Source organism: Sapajus apella, unplaced genomic scaffold, assembly GCF_009761245.1.
Source record: "Sapajus apella isolate SASKATOON/1434 unplaced genomic scaffold, GSC_monkey_1.0 scaffold71, whole genome shotgun sequence".
Taxonomy (NCBI): domain Eukaryota; kingdom Metazoa; phylum Chordata; class Mammalia; order Primates; family Cebidae; genus Sapajus; species Sapajus apella.
Genome location: NW_022437011.1, coordinates 8,615,993 through 8,639,791, shown reverse-complemented (window position 1 = coordinate 8,639,791; position 23,799 = coordinate 8,615,993). Strand labels below are relative to the sequence as shown.

The window sequence follows — 23,799 nt, the reverse complement described above, 5'->3', positions numbered from 1 at the left end:
TGCCAATATTTATGCTCTTTGTAGAGCCACTTATCATACTGAGGTATACAATAAGAAGCTTGCATTATTATAATTCATATATTAATTAGGCTTAGAGGCATAATATCTAGTCTGAATTATCTAGTCTGAGGAGTAAGGGATATGTTTAGAAGCAGTAGAAGGTAGGAGTAGAAAGGCTATAAACAAACAGAATTCAATTCCCTGAACCAGAGGAAAGTCATATTATAGAGGATTAACCTATCTAAAGTACATACAATAAACCTAACCAGAGAGATGGATCAGAAAGCCACAGTGAGACCCCAGAAAAGGGTAGAGCAGTAGTAAACTACAAAGGCAAAGGTCAAAAGATCTAATCACCTTTGATTAAGCACAGTAGATTATTTAAAGGTTGCAAGCTAGGGTGTTTCTGAGTGGGAGAAGAAGGCCAAAGCTGTATGAAAACATACAGCTTTTCAAAAAGTTGAGAAAGATTTTTTAAAAAATAAAAAGGCCAGGCACAGTGGCTCACACCTGTAATCCCAGCACTTTGGGAGGCCAAGGTGGGCAGATCACCTGAGGTCAGGAGATCAGGACAAGCCTGACCAATATGGTGAAACCCCATCTCTACTAAAACTACAAAGAAAATTAGTCGGGCGTGGCGGTGGGCACCTATAATCCCAGCTACTCCTGACGCAGGAGAATCACTTGAACCTAGGAGGTGGAGGTTGCAGTGAGCTGAGATCATACCAGTGCACTCCAGCCTGGGCAACAAGAGCAAGACTCCGTCTCAAAAAAAAAAAAAAAATAAGAGAACTCTTGAGAACATCAGAATAAGGAAAGGAAGATTCTGTAATAAAAGAAACAGAAGAGAGCCAAGACTGCCAAAAACGAGAAAGTAAGGCTTCTACGAGAAAACTGGTCAGCCAAGGCAAATGTAGACATAGTGATCCATCAACTATAACTGAGAATCCAGAAATGCATTCCGATTTTACCAAGGGTGCCAAGAATACTCAATGAAGAACAGTCTTTCCACAAATGGTGCTAAGACAAGCGCAATATGCAAAAGAATTCAGTTGGGCCCCTATCTCACACCATATATTTACAAAATTGATCAAAACTTAAATGTTAGAGCTAAAAATTATAAAACACTTAGAAGATATCACAGGTGTAAGTCTTCATGACCACTGATTCACAATGGTTTCTTAGCTATGACACCAAAAGTACACACAACAGAACAAAAAACAGGTAAGTTGGGCATCATCAAAATTTAAAACTTTTGTGCTTCAAAGGACACTATCAAGAAAGTAAAGACAACCCAAAAGTGGAAGAAAATTTCTGCAAACTATATATATGATAGGATCTAGTATCTAGAATATAAAAGAACTTACAAGCTGGGCGTGGTGGCTCACGCCTGTAATCCCAGCACTATGGGAGGCTGAGGTGGGCTGATCACGAGGTCTCTGATGGAGACCATCCTGGTCAACATGGTGAAACCCATCTCTACTAAAAAATACAAAAATTAGCTGGGCGTGGTGGTGCGCACCTGTAGTCCCAGCTACTTGGGAGGCTGAGGCAGGAGAATTGCTTGAACCCAGGAGACGGAGGTTGCAGTGAGCCGAGATTGCGCCACTGCACTCCAGCCTAGCGCCTGGTGATAAAGCAAGACTTAAGTTGGCTGCAGTGGCATGTGCCTGTAGTACCAGCTACTTGAGAGGCTGAGGCAGGAGGACTGCTTGAACCCAGGAGTCAGCATCTAGCCTGGGCAACATAGCAAGACCTGGCTTCTTTAAAAACAAACAAAACAGACAAATAATCCAACTTTAAATAGGCAAAGGACTTAAACAGACGTTCCATCCAAAGATTTAGAAATAGCCAATAAGCATATGAAAAGATGCTCAACCTCATTAGCCATCAGGAATACAAATCAAAACACACAAAGATATCACTTCATGCCTAGTAGGATGGCTTTAATTAAAAAGGCAGATAATAGCAAATGGCAAGAATATGGGGAAATTAGAACTCTCATACCCCAATGCTGGGAATGTAAAAAGCTGCTTTGGAAAACAGTCTGGCAGTTCCTCAAAGGGTTAAATACTGAGTTATTGTGGGAAGTAAAAGTACCTCTTCAAAGTTTTCTTTCTTGTTAAATAATAAATCATAAGTGTGCTAAGATCTCTTTGTTAAGCCCTATCCTATGTAGCTGTTAAACATGCCATGCTTACAGGCACGTAGTATATTCTATACACTTGTATTTTAACCAAGGTATGTGCTAGATGTGCTCACAGGCAAGTCCCAACTGGCAGCCTATGTCCCTTACCTGTTTAGAAAAGTTTTAAGTTGTTAGCCAATCAGGTTTTAGTTTAGACTGTGAGGTCTGGCTCCGGACAACAGAGATCAGACACAGCAGAAAGGATGACCTCAAATGCGTAAGGAATAAATATATCTGCTTTTCCTTTGTTCGTTGCACTCCCATGACAAGATGACTAGCAAGGGTACCCTTCCTACAGGAAATAAAAATTGCTTGCTGAGAGATCCTTTGTCTCAGTGCTGATTTTTTTTTTGTGGCATCAAGCATCTGTTCCCAACAGTTATCATATGACTCAGTAACTCCACTGCTAGGTGGGTACGGTTTGGATCTATGTCCCTGCCTGCAACTCATCTCAAACTGTAATTCTCAATGTTGGAGGTGGGGCCTGGTGGGAGGTAAGTAGATCCTTAGGGGCGGTTTCTCATGAATGGGTTAGTACCAATCAACCTCTTGGTCTTGTGATGGTGAATGAGTTCTCATGAGATCTAGTTGTTTAAAGGTGTGTAACATTTCCCCCACCCCCTCCCTTACTCCTCCTCCTGCCATGTTATATGCCTAGCTCCCCATTTGCTTTCCACCATGATTGGAAGCTTCCTCAGGCCACCCCAGGAGCAGATGCCACTATGCTTCCTGTACAGCCTGCAGAACCTTGAGCCAATTAAACCTCTTTTATAATTACCCAGTCTCAGGTATTTATTTACAGCAATTTGAGAATGGACTAATATAGGTTGGTGCAAATGTAATTGCAGTTTTCACCATTACTTTTCTTTTTAAATGGCCAAAATCATAATTACTTTTGCACCAACCTAATACATAGGTATACAAGCAAAAACTTGTACATGAATGCTTACAGCGTCACTATTCATAATAGCTGAAAGGTAGAAAGAACCCAAACATCTACCAATTGAAAAAGAGACATAAAATGTGGCATTATCCAATATTTAGCCATAAGAAAAAATGAAGTACTGATACATGTGAAACATAGATGAACTTTCAAAACATATGTTAAGCGAAGGAATACTATATTGTTCCATTTATATGAAATTGCCATTTGCCACAATAGGCAAATCCAAAGAGACCGAAGGTAGTAACGCTTGCTGGGTGGTGGGAAGGAGGCGAGAAGAATGACGACTAACTTCTAATAGGTAAAACCGTGTTTCCTTCTTGGGTGATGTAAACATCTGAAATTACACAGTGGTGACGGCTGCACAATCTCATGAATATACTAAAAACTACTGAATTGTGCACTTTAAAATGGTGAATTTTATGTATGTGAGTTATAGCTCAAAAAAGGAGTAACAAATGCAGTAATATGAAAGAGCACAGGCTCTGAAGTTGGATACAGGCTGAAATTCTGCCTTTGCCACTTACCAGCTATGAAACTAGATTTCATGAGCCTGTTTCCTGTTCTGTACAATGTGTAGAATATCTGCTGTGGGTGCCAATTAAGATACCTTGTAAAATGCCTAGTTCAGTGCCTTGTACTAGGTGACAAGACAGGGTTGGTAGAAATGATTAATATTAGCTAAAACAAGATCAGAAGACAGAAAAAAGATCTTCATTGTGTTTCGTTAGTATTCACCTATCAACAGCAACCTTCAAGAGCATTCACGACTTCTTTCAAAACATGCTTACTGATCACCTTCTATGAGCTAGGCATTAATCCAAATGCTCCAGGAAATGAACCAACCAGGCCAGGAAAAAATCCCTGGCTCCACTTACATTCTGGTGGGAGAGAAAGACAATAAACAGTAGTAGTGGGGTAGTGTCAGGGATAGTGACAGAGAGAGAGAATAGGGCTATACAACTTAAAATAGAGGGAAAAAGGTAAGCCCCCCTTGAAAAACTACCATTTGATTTGAAGACAGTCTTGACAAAGGAAAGACAGGAATGATGTGGCTACCTGGAGGAAGAGCATTCCAGGTATAAGGAACATCATGTCAAAGATCTATAAAGACTATGGAAGGCCAAGGAAGCCAATGTGGCTGGCACAAGACAATGAAGAAGAAGAGCGGCTTTCTGGAAGTCGCACATACCGGATTTCAAGGGTAATAAAACAAGTTATAAATAAGACTGCTCTTTTAAGAATTTGGCCTGAGACCAGACACGGTGGCTTGTACCTGTGATCTCAGCACTTTGCAAAGTCCAGGCAGAAGGAACACTTGAGACCAGGAGCTCAAGACCAGCCTGGGCAACATCGTGAGACCTCACCCCTAAAAATAATAAAGAAAAATTGGCCAGGTGTGGTGGCATGCATCTATAGTCCTAGCTTCTTGGGAGGCTAAGGTGGAATGATCACTTGAGTCCAGGATGCCAAGGCTGCAGTGAGCCGTGATCGTGCCACTGAACTTCAGGACTTGGGTGGCAGAGACAGACCCTGTCTCCAAAACAAACAAACAAAAAAAAGAATTTGGTCCATTTTCAGGAATAAGGTCAAGGGCTATTAAAGGAATTATTTTCTACTTTTATTTAGTTTCAATTTTATATAGCACTTATAATCCCAGCACTCTGGGAAGCTGAGGCAGGAGAATCATTGAGCCCAGGAATTTGAGACCAGTCTGGGGAACATAGTGAGACCCTCTCTTTATTTAAAAAATAAAAATAAAAAAATTAATTAGTTAAGTGTAGCGGTGCATGCCTGTGATCCCAGCTACTCAGGAGGCTGAGGTGGAAGGATCACTTGAGCGCATGAGGTCAAGGCTTCAGTGAGCTGGGTTTGCACCACTGCACTCCAGACCTGGGCAACAGAGCAAGACCCTGTCACAGAAAATAAAAATTTTGTGTAAAGGTTCCAGAATAATGGAAAGTTAGATCATAAACTCAGAAGTCAAACAAAAACCACAGCTTCGCCACTAAATAAGTCTCAGATTCCACAGTTATAAAACTAAGATAACAATACTGATCATCTTCACTTTGCACAGTAACACAGGACTGTGAAAATATAATACAAGCTGAAAACAGTGCAAACTTACCTTAATCAGAGATTAATCATAGAGAATTATGATTCGCCTGTGACCTTTAAAAAATTTTGTCAGTTTCCAACACCATGTTTGGAGAAAAGAAAAAAATAAATTTTTAAAAAATAAGCCCCCCTCAAATTTTGTCAGCCAGGCATGGGAGCTCACAACTGTAATCCCAGCACTTTGAGAGGTCAAAACAAGAGAATCAACTGAGCCCAGGAGTTTGAGATCAGCCTGGGCAACAAAGTGAGTCCCCATCTCTATAAAATAAAATTTTTTAATTAAAAATTCCTGGGGGCCAGACGTGGTGGCTTACGCCTGTAATCCCAGTACTTTGGGAAGCCAAGGCGAGCGGATCACGAAGTCAGGAGTTAGAGACCAGCCTGACCAACATGGTGAAACCCTGTCTCTACTAAAAATACAAAAATTAGCTGGGCATGGTGGCACACACCTGTAATCCAGCTACTCAGGAGGCTGAGGCAGAAGAATCTCTTGAACCCAGCAGGCGGAGGTTGCAGTGAGCCGAGATTGTGCCACTGCACGCCAGCTGGGAAACAGAGCAAGATTCTGTCTCAAAAAAAAAAAAAAAAAAAAAAAAAAAAAAATCCTTCATTATCTATTATAAATGTATAGGGATATGATAAATACAGTCAACCAGTATTTATTGAATGTACTAAATTAAAACATTATAAACACTGAGACTTAAAGTATTTTATTTCCTTGTTTAAAAAAATTTTCAAAAGTAGTTTGAACAATGCTTCCCTGCCTTCTTTTTGTCACTTACATTAGGGCACAGAGTGAGCATTTTTTTTATTCCTTGGTGAATCATCATACTCCTTTCTAAGTCTGGATCCATTTTCAACATTTTATCCAACATCTACACTTATTTGTCATGAATATCTTCAAGAGTTCCTTTAATGTGTCATTTTTAATGATGTCACACATTCTTCTGGACATCACAACCATGTTCCTCATTTAAATCAAGAACTTTGCCTTCACTAAGTTCTTCTAGCTGCATAGCTAGAGTTTTAAATAGCAGCAGGGTCAACATTTCCATAATCAGCTATTTCTTCCCTTTATATCCTAATCAAATTTCAATTCCAGGATTATTACTTTTCATTTCTTTGCTGCACATTCATCTTTGTTGGCTAATTCCCTCTTTTAATTATTCAATTCTGTGAAGTAGTTCATGTGGGTTTATTACAAGGAGAAAAGGAAGCAACACAATTACACACTTTGCATAAACTGAACAGATTTGTAGGGAACTATCACTAACAGACTCTGAAAGAAGTGACATGATTTGTCATGATGCACATCTGTTATTTATGCAGCAATCTGTATACTTAAAAGCTAGCAGCGAAGTTTGTACAGTCACCCTTGAACAACACAACCCAACAAGTTTGGGTTTGAATTGTGTAGGTTTACTTATACACAAATTTTTTTTCAATAAGCATATTGAAAATTGTTTGGAGATTTGAAACAATTTGAAAAACATGTAATCCAGAAATACCAAAAAATTAAGAAAAGTTAGGTATATCATGAATGCATAAAATATCTTTAGATACCAGTCTATTTTATCATTTACCACCATAAATATACATGAATCTATTACAGAAAGTTAAAATTTATCAAAACTTATGCACACAAACACAGACCGTACATGGTGCCATTCAGTCAAGAGAAATATAAACAAATGTAAAGATGCTGTTTAAATCCTAACTACACAAAATTAAATGTAGTACACACTGTACTACTATAATAATTTTGTAGCCATCTCCTATTGCTATTGGAGTAAGCTCAGGTGTTGTGAATATCCACTTAAAATGCCATATGATGCATGTGCATGTGATGCTAATCATCTCCACCTGAGCAGTTCACATCCAGTAAATTGCATACGGCAGTAAAAAGTGATCATCGGCAGTTCTTGCACATTTTCATCACGTTTAGCCCAACACTCAAAATGCTGAATAACACCATGAAGCTCATACAAAGTGCCACTAGTGATGCTGGAAGTACTACTAAGAAGTAAAGAAAAGCCATGACACTATAAGAAAAAGCTGAAGTGCCTGATATGTACTGTGAATTGAAGTCTGTAGCTGTGGTTGCCCACCATTTCAAGATAAATGAATTCAGCAGACCACTGTAAAAAAAGAAAGAAAAAAAAAAAAAACTCATGAAGCTATACCTGCTACACCAGCAGGCATGAGAACCCTGCACTTTTTACGAAAATACTTCTTTATCTTGTATTGAAAACGCAGTTTTTATGTGGATGCAGAGCTGCTAAAAGAAAGGCATACCTATAGACTAGTAAGATTTGAGAAAAAGCAAAGTCATTATATGACAATTTAAAGCAAAAGGAAGGTGAAAGATCTAGAGCTGGAGAATTTAATGCCAGCAAGGGACGGTTTGATAATTTAAGAGAGAGGTGGCTTTAAAAATGTCAAGGTAACAGGGGAAGCAGCTTCTGCTGACCAAGAAAAGAGTTCCCAAATGCCATTAAAAACTGCAGCGTGGCACGGTGGCTCACGCTTGTAATCTCACCTCTACTAAAAATACAAAATTAGCCAGGCATGGTAGCACATGCCTGTAATCCCAGCCACTCAGGAGGCTGAGGCAGAAAAATCGCTTGAACCTGGGAGGCGAAGGTTGCAGGGAGCCAAGTTCACACCATTGTACTCCAGCCTGGGTGACATAGAGCGAGACTCAATCTCAAAAAAAATTTAAAAATTTGAAAATAAAAAACAAATTTAAAAAGACATCTGCCAATTAGTTTATAAACTTCTAAGATATGGAAAGTGCTCTCTGCACACAAAAGGACAAACTGGGGAATCTGAGGCAGACAGAAACTATGTCCAAGGTCCCATGGTTGTAAAACCTGAGAATGTAACTGAGTACTCTGGCTTTGTCCCAGCTGTTACCAGTCAACTACACTACATCTAGCATTAACTAAGATACAAAGGAGACCAGGCACAGTGGCTCACACCTGTAATCCCAGCACGTTCGGAGGCCGAGGCAGGCGGATCACCTGACATCAGGGGTTCAAGACCAGCCTGGCTAACATGGTGAAACCCCGTTTCTACTAAAAATAAAAATAAAAATTAGCCAGACGTGGTGGTGCACAGCTCTAATCCCAGCTACTTGGGAGGCTAAGGCAAGAGAATTGCTTGAACCCGAGAGGCAGCGGTTGCAGTGAGCTGAGACTGCACCATTCCACTCCAGCCTGGGCAACAAGAGCAAAACTCTGTCTCAAAAATAAAAAAAGATACAGAAGAGATAATACTTAAGAGAACTCAATACTACTGTACCATCTGCCATGAAATAAAATCTGGCATCCCCTGGTGTTCTCTCCTAACTGAGCTGGGAATAAAATAGGTTCCTCTGGAATTTAAAACAAAGACAATGGGCAATTATAAAGGAAGTAAACCAACAAACAAAAACGCCACAGTTCTTTATTAAGACAAGATCAAGAACTTTCTGTAGCACCAAATATCATAAGTAAATTCCCCTGAAAGCAATCAAACTTTATAAAGTTACAGGGAAAGGATATTGAAAAATATTTGGGGATGGATAAAAAGAATAAAAGTCTTGTTTGTTTTAACCTGAGCCTATTACATTGCTCCTTTAAAACAAAGAATGCTATGAAGTAATGTCAATGAATATATACTACTTTTCTCCCAGAACATTAGTTGGTATAGATCAAACAAGGTATTAGAACTGGATCCAAATCCCAGCTTCACTATTTGGCTGCTGTATTACTTTGGTTGCTTTATCTTTAGCTGTTTTCTTTTCTGTAAAATGAGTACTCTACCTCTCATACCTCACTGGGTTGTTTTGAAAATTAAATGAGATAATATACGCAAAGCTCAACAAATACTTCTATGCCCCGTTCTACTTTTCCGTCTACTTTTTCCAATCTTTAAACCTATTTAGAACATGGTCATTATCCATACACCAGCTGTTTCTTACCTTTTTAGAAATAAAGTCATGATGGCAAGTTTCCTAAACAATAGAGGAAATGTTAGCTTTTAATTTTAAAAGTTGAAGCAGTAAAGGATGAGGGGAGCTTCCTTCACTCCTCTGTCTACAGTGCACAAAGTAGTAACAATTGTTCCTTTTGTGCTAATAAGCTATAACCAACGCTTGCTGGGCCTTAGTTTTACCAACCTTTTTTTTTTTTTTTTTTTTTTTTTTTTTTGAGACGGAGTTTCACTCTTGTTACCCAGGCTGGAGTGCAATGGCGCGATCTCGGCTCACCGCAACCTCCGCCTCCTGGGTTCAGGCAATTCTCCTGCCTCAGCCTCCTGAGTAGATGAGATTACAGGCAAGCACCACCATGCCCGGCTGATTTTTTGTATTTTTCAGTAGAGACAGGATTTCACCATGTTGACCAGGATGGTCTCGATCTCTTGACCTCGTGATCCACCCGCCTCGGCCTCCCAAAGTGCTGGGATTACAAGCGTGAGCCACCGCGCCCGGCCAGCAGTTTTGTTTTAAAGAACTTTCTGAGCCGGGCGTGGTGGCTCACACCTGTAATCCTAGCACTTTGGGGGGTTGAGGTGAGTGGATCACCGGAGGTCAGGAGTTCAAGACCAGCCTGGCCATCATGGTGAAATCCCATCTTTTTTCTTTTTTTTTTTTTTTAAAAAAAAAAGAACTTTCCAAGCCAAGCTGGGACTCCTTCCAGTTCTCAGGAACTGGTCATCTTCCTCACCTACCCCATTTACAGTGTTGCATCCCAAAATTCTATAGTATACTACAACAAGAAAGGCTCCCAACCACGATGTAATGGCTGAGGATCCCAGGTCCTCAGAAATCCACTATGGAAACATCTCTACTGCCTTGAAAACTACTCCAAGGAATCTCAATAAATAGGGCAAAGTTATATCTTCTTCCCCAAAATAATACTAAGGATACTTTTAAATAGCTTAAGGTCCAGAAGAAAGAATTTTTGCCAGCCCAGTAGAGAAACACAGCCTATCTTCTATAAATTATACAATCCACACCCCGCCCCAGGTATCTTTATTAATGGAAATGATTTTCATTTCCACTTTAAATAACAATCTGTACTGCAAGTGAGAATGGAGATCACAATGTATTTATATCCTGGGGAACGGATGAGATGGTAAAGACTACAATCAACATATACCAAAATATCAACAGAGCTTAATCATAAGGTAGTACAGCCCAATAGGTGATTGTTTGTTGTTTATTTTTACTTTCTATAAGGAATATACTTTTTTAAGAAAAAAATTTTAATATCTTTAGTTTGTGTGTGTGATAATAAAACTCAGACTTCAAATTTTCTTTTTTCTGAGGTATAAAAATTCCGTGGCTGTTAGTTCATGCAAAAATGAAAAAGTAAAACTGGTGCACACTACAAAATATTTTTGTAAAAGCTCATAAAGTCAGCTAACTAGAAGGGTTTATCCAAAATATGAGTAAGCCAAGTGGTAAAATAAATGGGTACTTATAGCCCCAATCTCATTTTTAAAATTTTTTGTTGAGTTGCTGGAGGAAAGATGATTCAATGATTACACGGACCTTAGGTAGGCATTTCTTAAACAGAACATTTTACAAGAGCATATTGTTTGTTATCAACTGCCAAATCCAGAAGAGAAAAGATATCTTAAGATACCCACCTGAATATGCTTTTGCAAACCAACAAAAACAGCCCTGTGTAAAATGACAAAAGCTTCCAGTAGGAGTTAAACGCCATCAACTATCTTAAACATGTTCAAACTACTCGTTTCAGGATCAGTTTCTTGAGCATATTTGGAATTCCAACTCCCCCTTCTCCTACAGATTTCCCAGATAACCCTGCTCAAATAACTTTGCTCTCTTTATCTCAAAACGATTTTAACTGTCTAAAACCTTTTATTTCTTCTCAGATGTATACTTCTTAACAATAGGAGTCTTGTCTTCAAAGTAAAAAACTATGATTATAACTATTTTTAAATACCATACTCCTTTGAAAATGTGAAAAGTGAATAAAACTCTTGACATAACAATATTAGAGAGAAGTCTTTAGTTTGCTGGTATAAAATAATGTTCTTGAATCATATTACTCTCTAGAGGACAGTGCTCAGCCATTAAAAATTATGTTGTAGAAGAATACTTAATCTTACTGTAAGATGTTCAGGATACATTAAGTGAAAAAAAGCAAATCAAACCCAACATATCTCTACCCACGTGAGCATATTCATAGAAGACAAACTGGAAGAGTTTAGGACAAAAATGTTAACCATTAGTTTCATCTCTGGGTTACAAAATTATATTTTTATTTTTGCTCTTACTATCAAAACACATGTTCACTGCAGAAAATTAACACTCATTTTAAAACTGTTTTTAATTCTACCCAAAGAGTAGTACCAGAGGAAGAAAAAAAAAGGAGCAAAAGAGCAAGTAACCAACATCACAGGCAAGCCTACAATAAAACTGCCATGTACTTAACAACTTGGCATCTTTTACACAGCGTTTTACAGAGTAAAAAAATATCCAGCCCTGGATTTGAATGAATACCCAAAACTTCCCTACCAAGAGATTTCTAACTCTTGAAAGTTACTTTTTGGTGCTTTAGCTCTACTGATAAACCTTTTTATCAAATTCTCTTTATTAAAAAAAAGGGGGGGGGGGCTGGTTTCACCATGCTGGCCAGGGTGGTCTCGATCTCCTGACCTGGTGATCCACCTGCCTCGCTCTCCCAAAGTGCTGGGATTACAGGCGTGAGCCACTGTGCCCAGCCCCAAATTCTCTTAAATATATCAGATTAATAGATCTCATCAAAAAAATGGTAGCTTTTTTTTTTTTTTTTTTTTTTTTTTTTTTTTTTTTTTTTTTTTTTTGAGACAGAGTGTCGCTTCTTCACGCAGGGTGAAGTGCAGTGGCACAATCTTGGCTCACTGCAACCTCACCTCCCAGGTTTAAGTGATTCTTCTGCCTCAGGCTCTTGAGTAGCTGGGACTATAGGCACATGCCACCACACCCAGCTAATACATTTTATATTTTCAGTAGACACAGGGTTTCACCATGTTGGTCAGGCTGGTCTTGAACTCCTGACCTCAGGGGATCCACCTGCCTCAGCCTCCCCAAGTGCTGGGATTACAGGCGTGGGCTACCACACCAGGCCTGATAACTATTTTCATCTGTTATTCCACCAGCTTTCATTTTACAAAATAATAAAAATAATAGGATCAAGACTTCACAAAATCATCTCCTAACTTCAAGATAATACAAAGTTAATATATGTTTCCTACCCCATCCCATCCCCATGTCCCACCTTCCCCTCTCAGCCAAATTTTAATTCATTTTTTATGATCTGGTAATAAGACATTTTCCATACTTGTCAATGAAGACAAACTAGCAATGTAGTTGCAAAGTATAATAGACTTCATAACATAGCCCTTACAAGAAGGAACCAAATGGTAGTACATATTTGGCATAATCCACATGCCCTATGACATGAAGATGAACCTGAATAAAACACTTCAATCTTTTCAATCTTAAGCCTTTCATTTATCAAGGAGGGATATTTGACAAAAACAGACCCCTAGGTGATACCCCTGTAAGTACAGATAAACTGATAATAACTCGAAGAAACCCTGACAGATGCCTTAAGAGAACTTTCTGGGATACAGTTTGCTTTTGTTTGTTTTTTAATCCACACAACCCTGTATCTTTTGAAAGTCAACCCAGGAAATAGGCCAGGTGAGGTGGCTCACGCCTGTAATCCCAGCATTTTGGGAGGCCAAGGCAGGTGGATCACCTGAGATCAGGAGTTTGAGACCAGCCTGGTCAAAATGTCGAAACACTGACTCTACTAAAAATACAAAAATAGCCGGGTGTGGTGCGTGCCTATAATCCCAGATACTCAGGAGGCTGAGGCAGGAGAATCGCTTGACCCCAGGAGGCAGAGTTGCATCGAGCCAAGATTGTGCCACTGCACTCTTGCCTGGCCAACAGAGTGAAACTCCATCTCAAAAAAAAAGTCAACCCAGGAAATAAACATTTAATATTAAGTTATTTATGTAAGCCCATCTGAATTAGAGGAAGCCTAGAAAACCTCTCAACTTACCCCACTTCCCTATCCTCTGAGGGTAAGGAAAGAAGCTTTGAAATTTCCTTTTCCAGTTGACAGACAGAATGGATTAAAAAAAAAAAAAGAAGTTAAAATAAAGTAACACACATATTCATGTTCTCATTTTCCTTACTAATTCAAGTGTGCCCTGCTGCTATTCAGAAACACTCCAAAGAGAGGCTCTTACTTCCTGATTACACATTCAAATAAATGCATAACATGCATTTCAACTTGGAATCACTTTCTTAAGAAATTAACTAGTAGAAATCATGTTACTGCAATATCATGGTTGAAGTCATGCCAAAGCCAAAATTTTAATATCAAAAATAACTTCCTTAGCTACACTGTACAAATATATTGAGGCAGTAATATTACCCACTGTAACTCATAAGTATTATTATCCTGGTTAGTGTTATTTATTTTTGTGAGCTTAACAAGACAGACTTTTTAATAAAAGGGAAAAAAAGAACCACCTCAAAATGACATTAGAATTTAGTAACTTCACTCTTCCTCACTTCCAAGCTAGCTGCAGCAGAACGCAAGTCTCTGCAAAGCAGCATATGCTCACACAAGTGATCCAGAAGCAGACAGCATCCTTGACACATCCCAAGTCAAAGAAAATATAGCCTCTGCCCTAACGACTTATAGTTTAAGTCAGACAGACAACTTTAAGACATAAAATTCCCAGATGACAACCAGCTAATGATTTTTCAGAATTTTTATTTTGCTTTTCCTGCTCAAGTTAAATGAAGAACAAGAGAAAATGCATAAATGGTGAAACTGAAGGAATGGGGTCAATAAGAATTTTTAAATTAATGACAGTCCTCGGGAACATCTGAAAGGTAAGAATTGGAGTGGGAGCACTACTAACAACAGACCAAGCCGCCAATGGGATCACATGGAAAGAGACAACAAAAAAAGAAAGAAGAGAAAACAGGATGAAAATTCTACCAAGGCAAATCACACTGCCATGTGTGTACCTATGCAACAATCTTGCACGTTCTTCACATGTACCCCAAAACCTAAAATGCAATAAAAAAATAAAACAAAAAATAAATTAAAAAAAAAAAGAAAACTCTACCAAAACAAGGGGAAAAGGCAAGATAACAAATAAGAAGCCAGAACTCAAAGAAAGACTATGAGAAAAAAATCAGCTAGTTTTTAATAGTTATTATACTAATCTGAAAATCTAATTAATTTAACTTTAATCTTTTTCAAAATGTTCAATGTTTCCCAGAGACCACTCTCCCAGAGCATCATTAACACTTTTTGAAACTCATACTCAACGTTCCAAACTAGGAACACTTGTTTGTCATCTTTCTCCTGTGAAAAATTAAAGAGCCCATATGTGAGATCAAGCTCATGATCTCAACCCGATTAAAACCACACTACGAGATTAGACAAATTAAAATGCAATCTCTCTCACACACACCCACGCAATGCTCTTCAAAGCTATGTTTTAAGTCTTCACATCATGAACCCAGCAAACCCAGATTCCATTCTGCCTCCTGTCTACCTCTCAAACTCTACTTAAAACAGTCACTGATAGTTGCTTTGTCCTAATCACATCTGTCTTTTAACGTCTATCTTCCAGGCTGCCTACAGCAGATCTCGGTACATCAGTCTGAAGCTGTCAACATCTGCACTGGACAGGAGACCAATTTTCACCTCCTTTAATCTGACTTTAGTCAGCTGCCAGGGAGAAAATCATGCCTCAAGAGCCTGACAGCTTGTGCTCAATATCCTTTTGTCAGGGATGAAATACATTATTTTTCTGAAAATTGCCTTGCCAAGATCCACAATGAACTATGCATGTGTGTGTATACAGATTATATATATATAATATATAAATTATATATATTATAAATATATAAATTATATATAATTATAACTTTATAAATATGTTATATATATTATATATATATATAATATAATAATTGTGTAGTGAGGCTAAGGACATAGATGCTATCTCCCTTGGTACAGCTTGAATAATCTATATAGGGAGAAAATATATATATAATATATACACATATGTATGTATACAGATTATAATATATATATAATTTTATACATATATTAAAAATATATGTAATATTTTTAATTATAAAATTTTCAGATCCAAGTATAAATTGTGGCTAATGGATTATAAAACACTATTCTAGTAAGAAGCTGTTCCTCATCACTCCACTTCAAATTTAACATTAATGGGCCTCTGTTCATGTCTCTCCATTTTCAAAAAAACTTCATTTAGGTCTTCTCATCTCTGTCCCCTGAAAGTCCCCTATCCAGCTTAAGAGCCTTCTTTTCCTGGTCAGAGCCCTATTCAAAGATTCATAAAATATATTTACATACAAGGCAGCTGCTACTCTTTATCTACTTAATGTTAAAATGTACATGTAGGGGGAGTGTCTGTTAATGGGTATGAGGTTTTTTTTAGGGGATGATGAAAATGTTCTGGGATTAGATCATGGTGATAGCTGTACAACTCTGAATACACTAAGAAACACTGCATTATGGGCTGGGCACGGTGGCTCATGCCTGTAATCCCAGTACTTTGGGAGGCCAAGGCAGGTGGATCACGAGGTCAGGCGTTCGAGACCAGCCTGGCCAATATAGTGAAACCCATCTCTACTAAAAAATACAAAAATTAGCTGGGCATGGTGGCAGACGCCTATAGTCCCAGCTACTCCGGAGGCTAAGGCAGGAGAACTGCTGGAACCTGGGAGGTAGAGGCTGGAGTGTGCCGAGATCGCACCACTGCAAACCAGCCTAGGCAACAGAGCGAGACTCCGTCTCAAAAAAAAACAACAACACTGCATTATGTACTTTAAAGAGGTGATTTTTATGGTATGTGGAATTATATCTCAATTTTCTTTTCTTTTAAATGGGGTTTCACCATGATGGCTAGGCTGACCTCAGGTGATCCGCCCACCTCGGCCTCCCAAAGTGCTAGGATTACAGGCGTGAGCCACCGCGCCTGGCAATATATCTCAATTAAAAAAAAAAAAAACTGTAAGATTCTCCACCCCAACCCACACATTTACAATTGGCACTGGACAGGAAAACACACTTTAAATTTTGAGAAAAGAATCTTTTCTCTCACTGTACTTCTTGGAGAATATTCCATTGTCTTACGCAAACATTTATGTGCCTATCATGGACCAGGTATCATCTTAGGTACAAAGAGAAAAACTAAGCAGAGTAGTCGTACAATGAAACTCCTAAATCACAGGGATTTGGAGGCCATGCAATTAGTGACTGGCTCTCACTCACCACATGTGGCTCACCTGACCCTTTCATTAGCCTTGAAGTCAAAAGATTCTAAGTTCTTATGTGTGTGAATTTTTTTAACCTCACTTATAGCATTATGGTGAAATTTTAGTATACTCATGAATATGCGTATTTATTACTCACGTAATCAGGGACTAACACAAAAAGAAAGTTACACATCAAAAACTGTGTACATTCAAATTTCTGGTTATTAGGATTGCACAGGAAGCACTGGAGATGTACAAACCCAAAGATACAGAAGGTCTAATTTTTGGCTCAAAGTATAATAAACAAACACATAAATAAGTACTTTTTTGAAGACAGTAAGCTTGTATCTTTAACAGCCTGGGAAAACCCTAGATCAGGGTTAGGAAACTACAGCCCGTAATTTTTCTAAGTTTTATTAGAACACAGCCATGCCCCATGCACATTTCTTTGTATCTTGTCTCTAGCTACTTCATAATACAACAGAGTTAAATATTAACAGTTTCAGCAGAGACTTTATGATCAGAAAGATCAAACACACTTATTACCTGGCCCTCTACAAAAAGTTTGCCAACCCCCATCCTAAACAATGTCAATACTGATTCAGAACAAAGACATCTTAAAAATCCTTTAAAAATTAAGTGTTTCTGTAGATGGCATTTTTTAATATATCAGCAAAATTCAGAACAGTTAAGTTAGGGTTTATGTAAATGCTCGGAACCACTGAAGGCAGGGCAGGGCAAAGTGTCTGTATAAATTTTCTTTTGCTGCTTAACAAATTATTCTAAGAGGTGGCAGCTTAAAACAATTATTAACTCCCAGAGTTTTGTATGGGTCAGGGATTTGGGGTTGGTCAGGACTGATGTTGCCTGAAACTTGACTTAAGATGGAGAACCTGCTTCCTAAGTGGTTCACTCACATGCTTGACAGTTCTCCATAGAACCTCCTAAGTGCACTCACAACATAGCAGACACCTTCCCCAAGAGAAAATAATCCATGAGAAAAAGTGAAGTGGATAAGACATCATTTTTATAACTTTGCTCCGAACGTAAATAGTACCACTTCTACTATATTCTATTCATTGCAGGAATCACTAAGTTCAACCCATGTTCAAGGGTTAGGCTTTATTTTTTTAAGGAAGGGGTATCAAAAGAATCTGCAGACCTACTAACACCACTACAGGATTTCAAATGATGAGTAACCGGTTTCAACAACACAGCCAACAAGTCTCAGTTGATTAAGGAATCTGTGCTTCATTATTTTCGTGACAGATATTTTGTTCTATTTATGATAGAAAAGATTTGATCACCATTTGTTAAGATTCTCCAAAGAAGGGCCGGGCGCAGTGGCTCACGCCTACAATCCCAGCACTTTGAGAGGCCGAGGCAGGTGGATCCCGAGATTGAGATGGTGGTCAAGAGATCGAGACCATCCTTGTCAACATGGTGAAACCCCGTCTCTACTAAAAAAAAAAAATAATAATAATACAAAAATTAGCTGGGCATGGTGGCACATGCCTGTAGTCCCAGCTACTTGGGAGGCTGAGGCAGGAGAACTGCGTGAACCCAGGAGACGGAGGTTGCGGTGAGCCGAGATCACGCCATTGCACTCCAGCTTGGGTAACAGAGCGAAACTCTGTCTCAAAAAAAAGATTCTCCAAAGAAAAAAGTCAGTCAAGAGGAAAAAAGTAAGGTATTTCAGCTTTTCATATCTGATGCAATAATGATGACAGAAGGCAGTTATATTTTGCTTTTGACTCTTTTTTTCCAAAGAGAAGGCAAATTACGGTGGATAGATCATGATAATAAATAATTGCAAAATTGGACTAGGACAGACAAGTCCTTATGATTCAGAACCACATAAAAGATTATCATATATAAATACAAATAATAAGAAAAGAGAAATTCAGATACGCATTCAAAATTGTGAGGGTTTTTAGGAGCAGGAATGTGTATTATACCATGATTGCTACAGATTTGCATCGGAGAAACTTCTGAAATAAGAAACACACAGAGTGAAATTTAAAACTACCTACAACAATTAAATGCATTTTGAAAATAAATGTGGCCAGGCACGGTGGCTCACACCTGTAATCCCGGCACTCTGGGAGGCCAAGTAGGGCAGATCTCTTAAGGTCAGAGTTAGAGACTAGCCTGGCCAACAAGGCAAACCCTGTCTCTATTAAAAATGCAAAAATTAGCCAGGTATAGTGACATATGCCTGTAATCCCAGCTACTCAGGAGGCTGAGGCAGGAGAACTGCCTGAGCTCAGGTGGTGGAGGTTGCAGTAAGCTGAGATCGCACTACTGCATTCCAGCCTGGGTGACAGACCAAAACTCCAATTCAGAAAAAAAAAGAAAAGAAATATCAATCACTAGACCCAGCAAACACTTGCCCAAACTCATCTGTTAATATAACTGTGAATTCTGTTACTGGAGAGAAGCAGGGTTGGGGAGGAGAATGTACCACAGAATACAATTAAGTAAGAGGCAGCCTAATTTCCTCAATAGGAAGCTCAAAAACTGTCCTGAACTAAACCATTAGACTACTTTAAAATAAATTAATTCAAAACCCACATAATGGGCTGAAGTACAAGATCAGAAATCTGAAATCAAGGTGCTGGCAGGCTTGATTTTGGGCATCACCCAAAAATTCATGTCCACCTGGAACCTGTGAATGTGACTTTATTTGGAAACAGGGTCTTTGTAGATTATATCAAGTCACGATGAGGTTATACTGGATTAAGGTGGGCTCTCTAATTCAATGCTTGATGACCTTATAAGCAGAGAGAAATTTGGACACACAGACAGAAAAAAAAAAAAAGTATATGATAACAAAGGCAGAGACCAGAGTGATGTGTCTACAAGCCAAGGAATGCTAAGGATTGCTGGCAACTACCAGAATATAGGAAAGAGGCATGCACAGATTCCTTCTAAGTCCCAACAAGAAATCAAGCCTGCCAACATCTTGATTTCAATTTCTGATCTTCAGAATGATAAGAGAATAAATTTTTGTTATTCTAAGTCACCAAGCTTATAATAATATTATAGAAGCCCTAGGAAACTAATATGCCTGCCTAATTAGTACTATGGAATTCTAATAATTTCATCATTTGCAATTTTAGAAATATTTATTTTCAGCCTGAAAACTGAAAAAATATTTACCACTGAAGGTTATTTGTTCACAAATTCAGAAAACAATTGAAGATGTCATCTCCATCAAGGCACTGCCCATTTTTGGGTGCTGTCACAGGGATGAATTTGACATAAGACTCCGGACTATGCTATCTACTATCAGGCACCAGAAATCTATAAAGTTCTCCCAAAGGCTAGTAAAGCACCTGTACACAGCAGGGCTCTATTTACCCTAGCTGTTATCCAATAACCTAAAAAACCTACATCTTTGTTGAAATTCTCCACCTGGAACAGAAACCTAACACAAAATTACAGGTTTCAAGGCCGGGCACTGGGGCTCATGCCTGCAATTCCAACACTTTGGGAGGGCGAGGCAGGCGAATTGTTTGAGTTTGGGAGTTCGAGACCAGCTTGGGCAACCTGGTGAAACCCCATCTCTATTAAAAATAAAAGCTAAAAACTCCCAGGTTTCAAGAGGTTTATCTTCCATATTTAAAGTCTTCCTTTCACACTTGTAACATAATAAGGACAATTTCCCTAGTATTCATTATTGGTAAACTGTGGATTGCCATTTTAGTTTTTAACAATTCTGAGTTTCCCAAAACATGATTCCTTTATGGCCAGGTTTATTTATGTCAAGCCCCAACCAGTGCAAATATGCACAGCTGATTTAACATACTATTCTGGGCCAGGCACAGTGGCTCACGCCTGTAATCCCAACACTTTGGGAGGCCGAGGCAGGAGGATCCCAAGGTCAGGAGTTCAAGACCAGCCTGGCCAATGGTGTCTCTACTAAAAATACGAAAAAGCTAGCCAGGCATAGTGGCATATGCCTGTAATCCCAGCTACTTGGGAGGCTGAGGCAGGAGAATTGTTTCAACCCGGGAGGTGGAGGCTGCAGTGACCCGAGATTGCACCCTGTACTCTAGCCTGGGTGGCAGCAAGACTCTATCTCAAAAAAATAAACAAATAAATACTAATCTGACATAATAGGATAATTTCTAGAGTATTTTCAACTTAGGTAGATATTTTTCCATTTTATCACACCTGTCTCTTCAGCATGAACTAAAAAGAAGTATCACACAGAATGAAAGGTAAACTTCTGTCCCATTTGTTTCCTATCAAATTGTGTTATAACATTTCTAAGACTTAACTATTACTTGAAACATCCAAGAAAAGTGGATTCAGATTCTCCAGCTGTCACTCTGCACGCATCTCTTATGATTAAAATATGAGTCAGTCCAACTTAATATGTCTCCAATAACTGAATAAGTTACTGAGCAATTGGCAAGCATGAGAATGAGAATACTGACCACAAAGTAAAAAATCTTCTTCAAAGATTGATCCTCTAGAAAGTCCTGCCTCTCTTTACATGAAAAGCAATAATGACCTACCTTGTTTTCGAACATCTTCTACAGCAGCCACAAGCTCCTCCTTGAGAAACTGGCTCTCCTTCGCAATTTTATCCCCCTTGTCCAAGAAATTCTCAGTTGCTTGTTCAACAGATGCAGCCAAAACATGGGCCTTCTTGGAACGACCTCTCTTCTTATTAGAGGGCCCCTTACTATTGGTGTTTACCAAGGTTGTAACCTAAAAGTTTCATTTTATAACATTAAACTAGAGTCAGTTAAAATGAAAATGAGAGACTGATATCTTTAAAAATAGCAAAATTAAGTTATTCATCAAGCAACAAGACATCACATTTATGAGATTCCACTGAGCATTAACATACAATTCCCCATATTTAAGACATACAGCAATGATAATATATTTAATTTTCAAAATAATTCAGCTTTCTCAATGTACATAAGAAATATATATATTTTTAATTTCTCAAATATGATCATTAGGTTTTTAGATTTTACAAAATAAAAAATGATTAGAGACAAGTTAGATGTCTCTACTATACGTCACCAAGATGTTCCAGAAAGAGGTTAACAATGAATTTCGCTTTATCTGGAGATCACACTGCCACTGTTTTCAAACCTTGCAAAATGTTTTAAGATAATCTGCCTCTGAAGTCTTTTTACAGTTTATTCACACAAATCTCAGCAATTAATTAGTAAAGGCCCTTAATAAAGGAATGATTGCCCAAAGAAGCCTACAGTGACGATGCCTTATGTCCTAGAACATTACCATCATTAATAAACATAAAACCAGATGATCTGTAGGTTAAAGATGATTAAAATTTGTTATAGTGTAAATTTGCCAAACAAGACTCATTTTTTCTTTCTCTGAATCTCTCACAAACAGACACACTGTGGCAAAATACTAAAGGTGCACAGCTAGTTGTTAACAGTTAATAAATTATCCTAACATTGTGACATTTGTAATAGAACATACCAAACCTAAACCCTCAAGTTGAATTACCTGCTAATTAATCCCCCACAATGAAAGGTGTGTCAAGCAGAGTGAAAGACCTTAACAATCAAGGGTCCACATCCCACCTTTCTTGGGGTTTCCCCTCTAATAAGGTGAAGTATCTGCAAAGGACAAACATTTGCAAAATTGCACTACATACCATGGACCCCAGTTATTGGCAATAAGACTGAAGAAATCGGCAGCAGCAACATTCTCAAGGGTTAAATAAACCCATGCATCAATATTCAAATCATCTAAAAACTGCCACCTAGACTCAAGTATGGAAATTAAGGTTTTGAACTAAATAACCTTATCTTGATGTTGTTACCCAGGCCTATGCTATAGAACCATATTACAATATATTTGTGTTTTCAGATTCTTACCTGTGTAACAAGGGGCTCCAACAGTCTCTCAACTGCCAGAGTCCTGATCTCTAGACTTTTGGGGTCCCACTTGAGGTTTATGTTGCCTGCCTGAACAGCAGTCATTTCTAAAAATGAAACAAAAAGTTGGTCAGGCAAACATCAAACACAAACATGAAATATGTAACAAATCTTCTGCTTTGGGACTTTTCCATCAGGAAAGCTACATTCACCACAGATGAAAAAATTTTAACTAGCCTGCACATGAGTACCCAATAAACCTTACGACCTCCTAATATTTAACAATTTCAGGTTTACGAATAGTAGCGGTACTACAAGAGGGCATTCCTAAACACACAGAACGTTTCCGTCTGGGCTTCTCTAGCGCCAAGACTTCCTAATTCAGTTCCTACTCAGTTTATCTGCCCCACCTTTAGGAGCAAGACGAAAAGCTAAAGTGAATGAAAGCTACTTTCAAAGAAATTCCTTCAAAAACTAATACAGAAGATGATTCTTCCTACTCCAGAGCATTTATGGTATAGTAGTATCTAAAAGGCATGCCTCACTTCCTTTTTTGATGGATTCTTAGAGAACGTCTTGTCTTATTCTATTAAAACATAATGCTTAAGTTGGCTGCCCTCTGCACCCACAGCTAATATCACTCATAGCCAGAAGAAATTTCAAGTCACACTTAGTCAAATATCACTGTATCAGTGTCAAGGGAAACTTCCATTAGACAGCAGCTTTAAGAATAAGGAGAAAACATCATGAAAATAAGTTAGTCTACTCTTCTAAAAGTAGTGCCTTCAATTATTAAAGGGGGGAAAGAAAGACAGTACTAAATAAACTTTCTAGGCAACAAATTGCTCATAGACATTTAAAAGCTTTAAAAAGTGCATTCTTATGACCCAGGTAATCTCGTGCTAGAATTTTATTCTAAAGTTAAGGAACATGTAAAAACGTGAATACAATGATGTTCACAATACCACTGCATATAATCATTAAAAATTATAAATTACCTAAATTTCAACCAACACATGGCTCAATAAATTATGTAACAACCACACAATGAGATACAATGCTACTCTTTAAAACAATGTTGTCAAATTAAAAAACAAAAACAACTAGACTGGCTAACATAGTCAAACCCTGAATCTACTAAAAATACAAAAATTAGCCCAGTGTGGTGGCACATGCCTGTAATCCCAGCTACTCAGGAGGCTGAGGCAGGAGAATCACTTGAACCTGGAGGCGGAGGTTGCAGTAAGCCAAGATCACACCACTACACTCCAGCCTGGACGACAGAGTGAGACTCTGTCTAAAAAGAAAAAAACAAAAAACAAAAAAACAGTGTTATCAGTGCCCA

The 23,799-nt window shown here is 38.4% G+C and overlaps 1 protein-coding gene across 1 annotated transcript in view; it reads right to left on the bottom strand.

The window, feature by feature from the left end:
• Positions 1 to 23,799, bottom strand: part of CTNNA1 (catenin alpha 1) — a 174,056-nt gene that overhangs the window by 123,559 nt on the left and 26,698 nt on the right. Inside the window, exons 2-3 of the mRNA XM_032250515.1 lie at positions 22,455 to 22,561; positions 21,105 to 21,300 (exon numbers count right to left, since the gene is read on the bottom strand). Of these exons, the coding sequence (XP_032106406.1) occupies positions 21,105 to 21,300; positions 22,455 to 22,559 (301 nt within the window). The 5' untranslated portion in view covers positions 22,560 to 22,561. The remainder of the gene's footprint in view (positions 1 to 21,104; positions 21,301 to 22,454; positions 22,562 to 23,799) is intronic.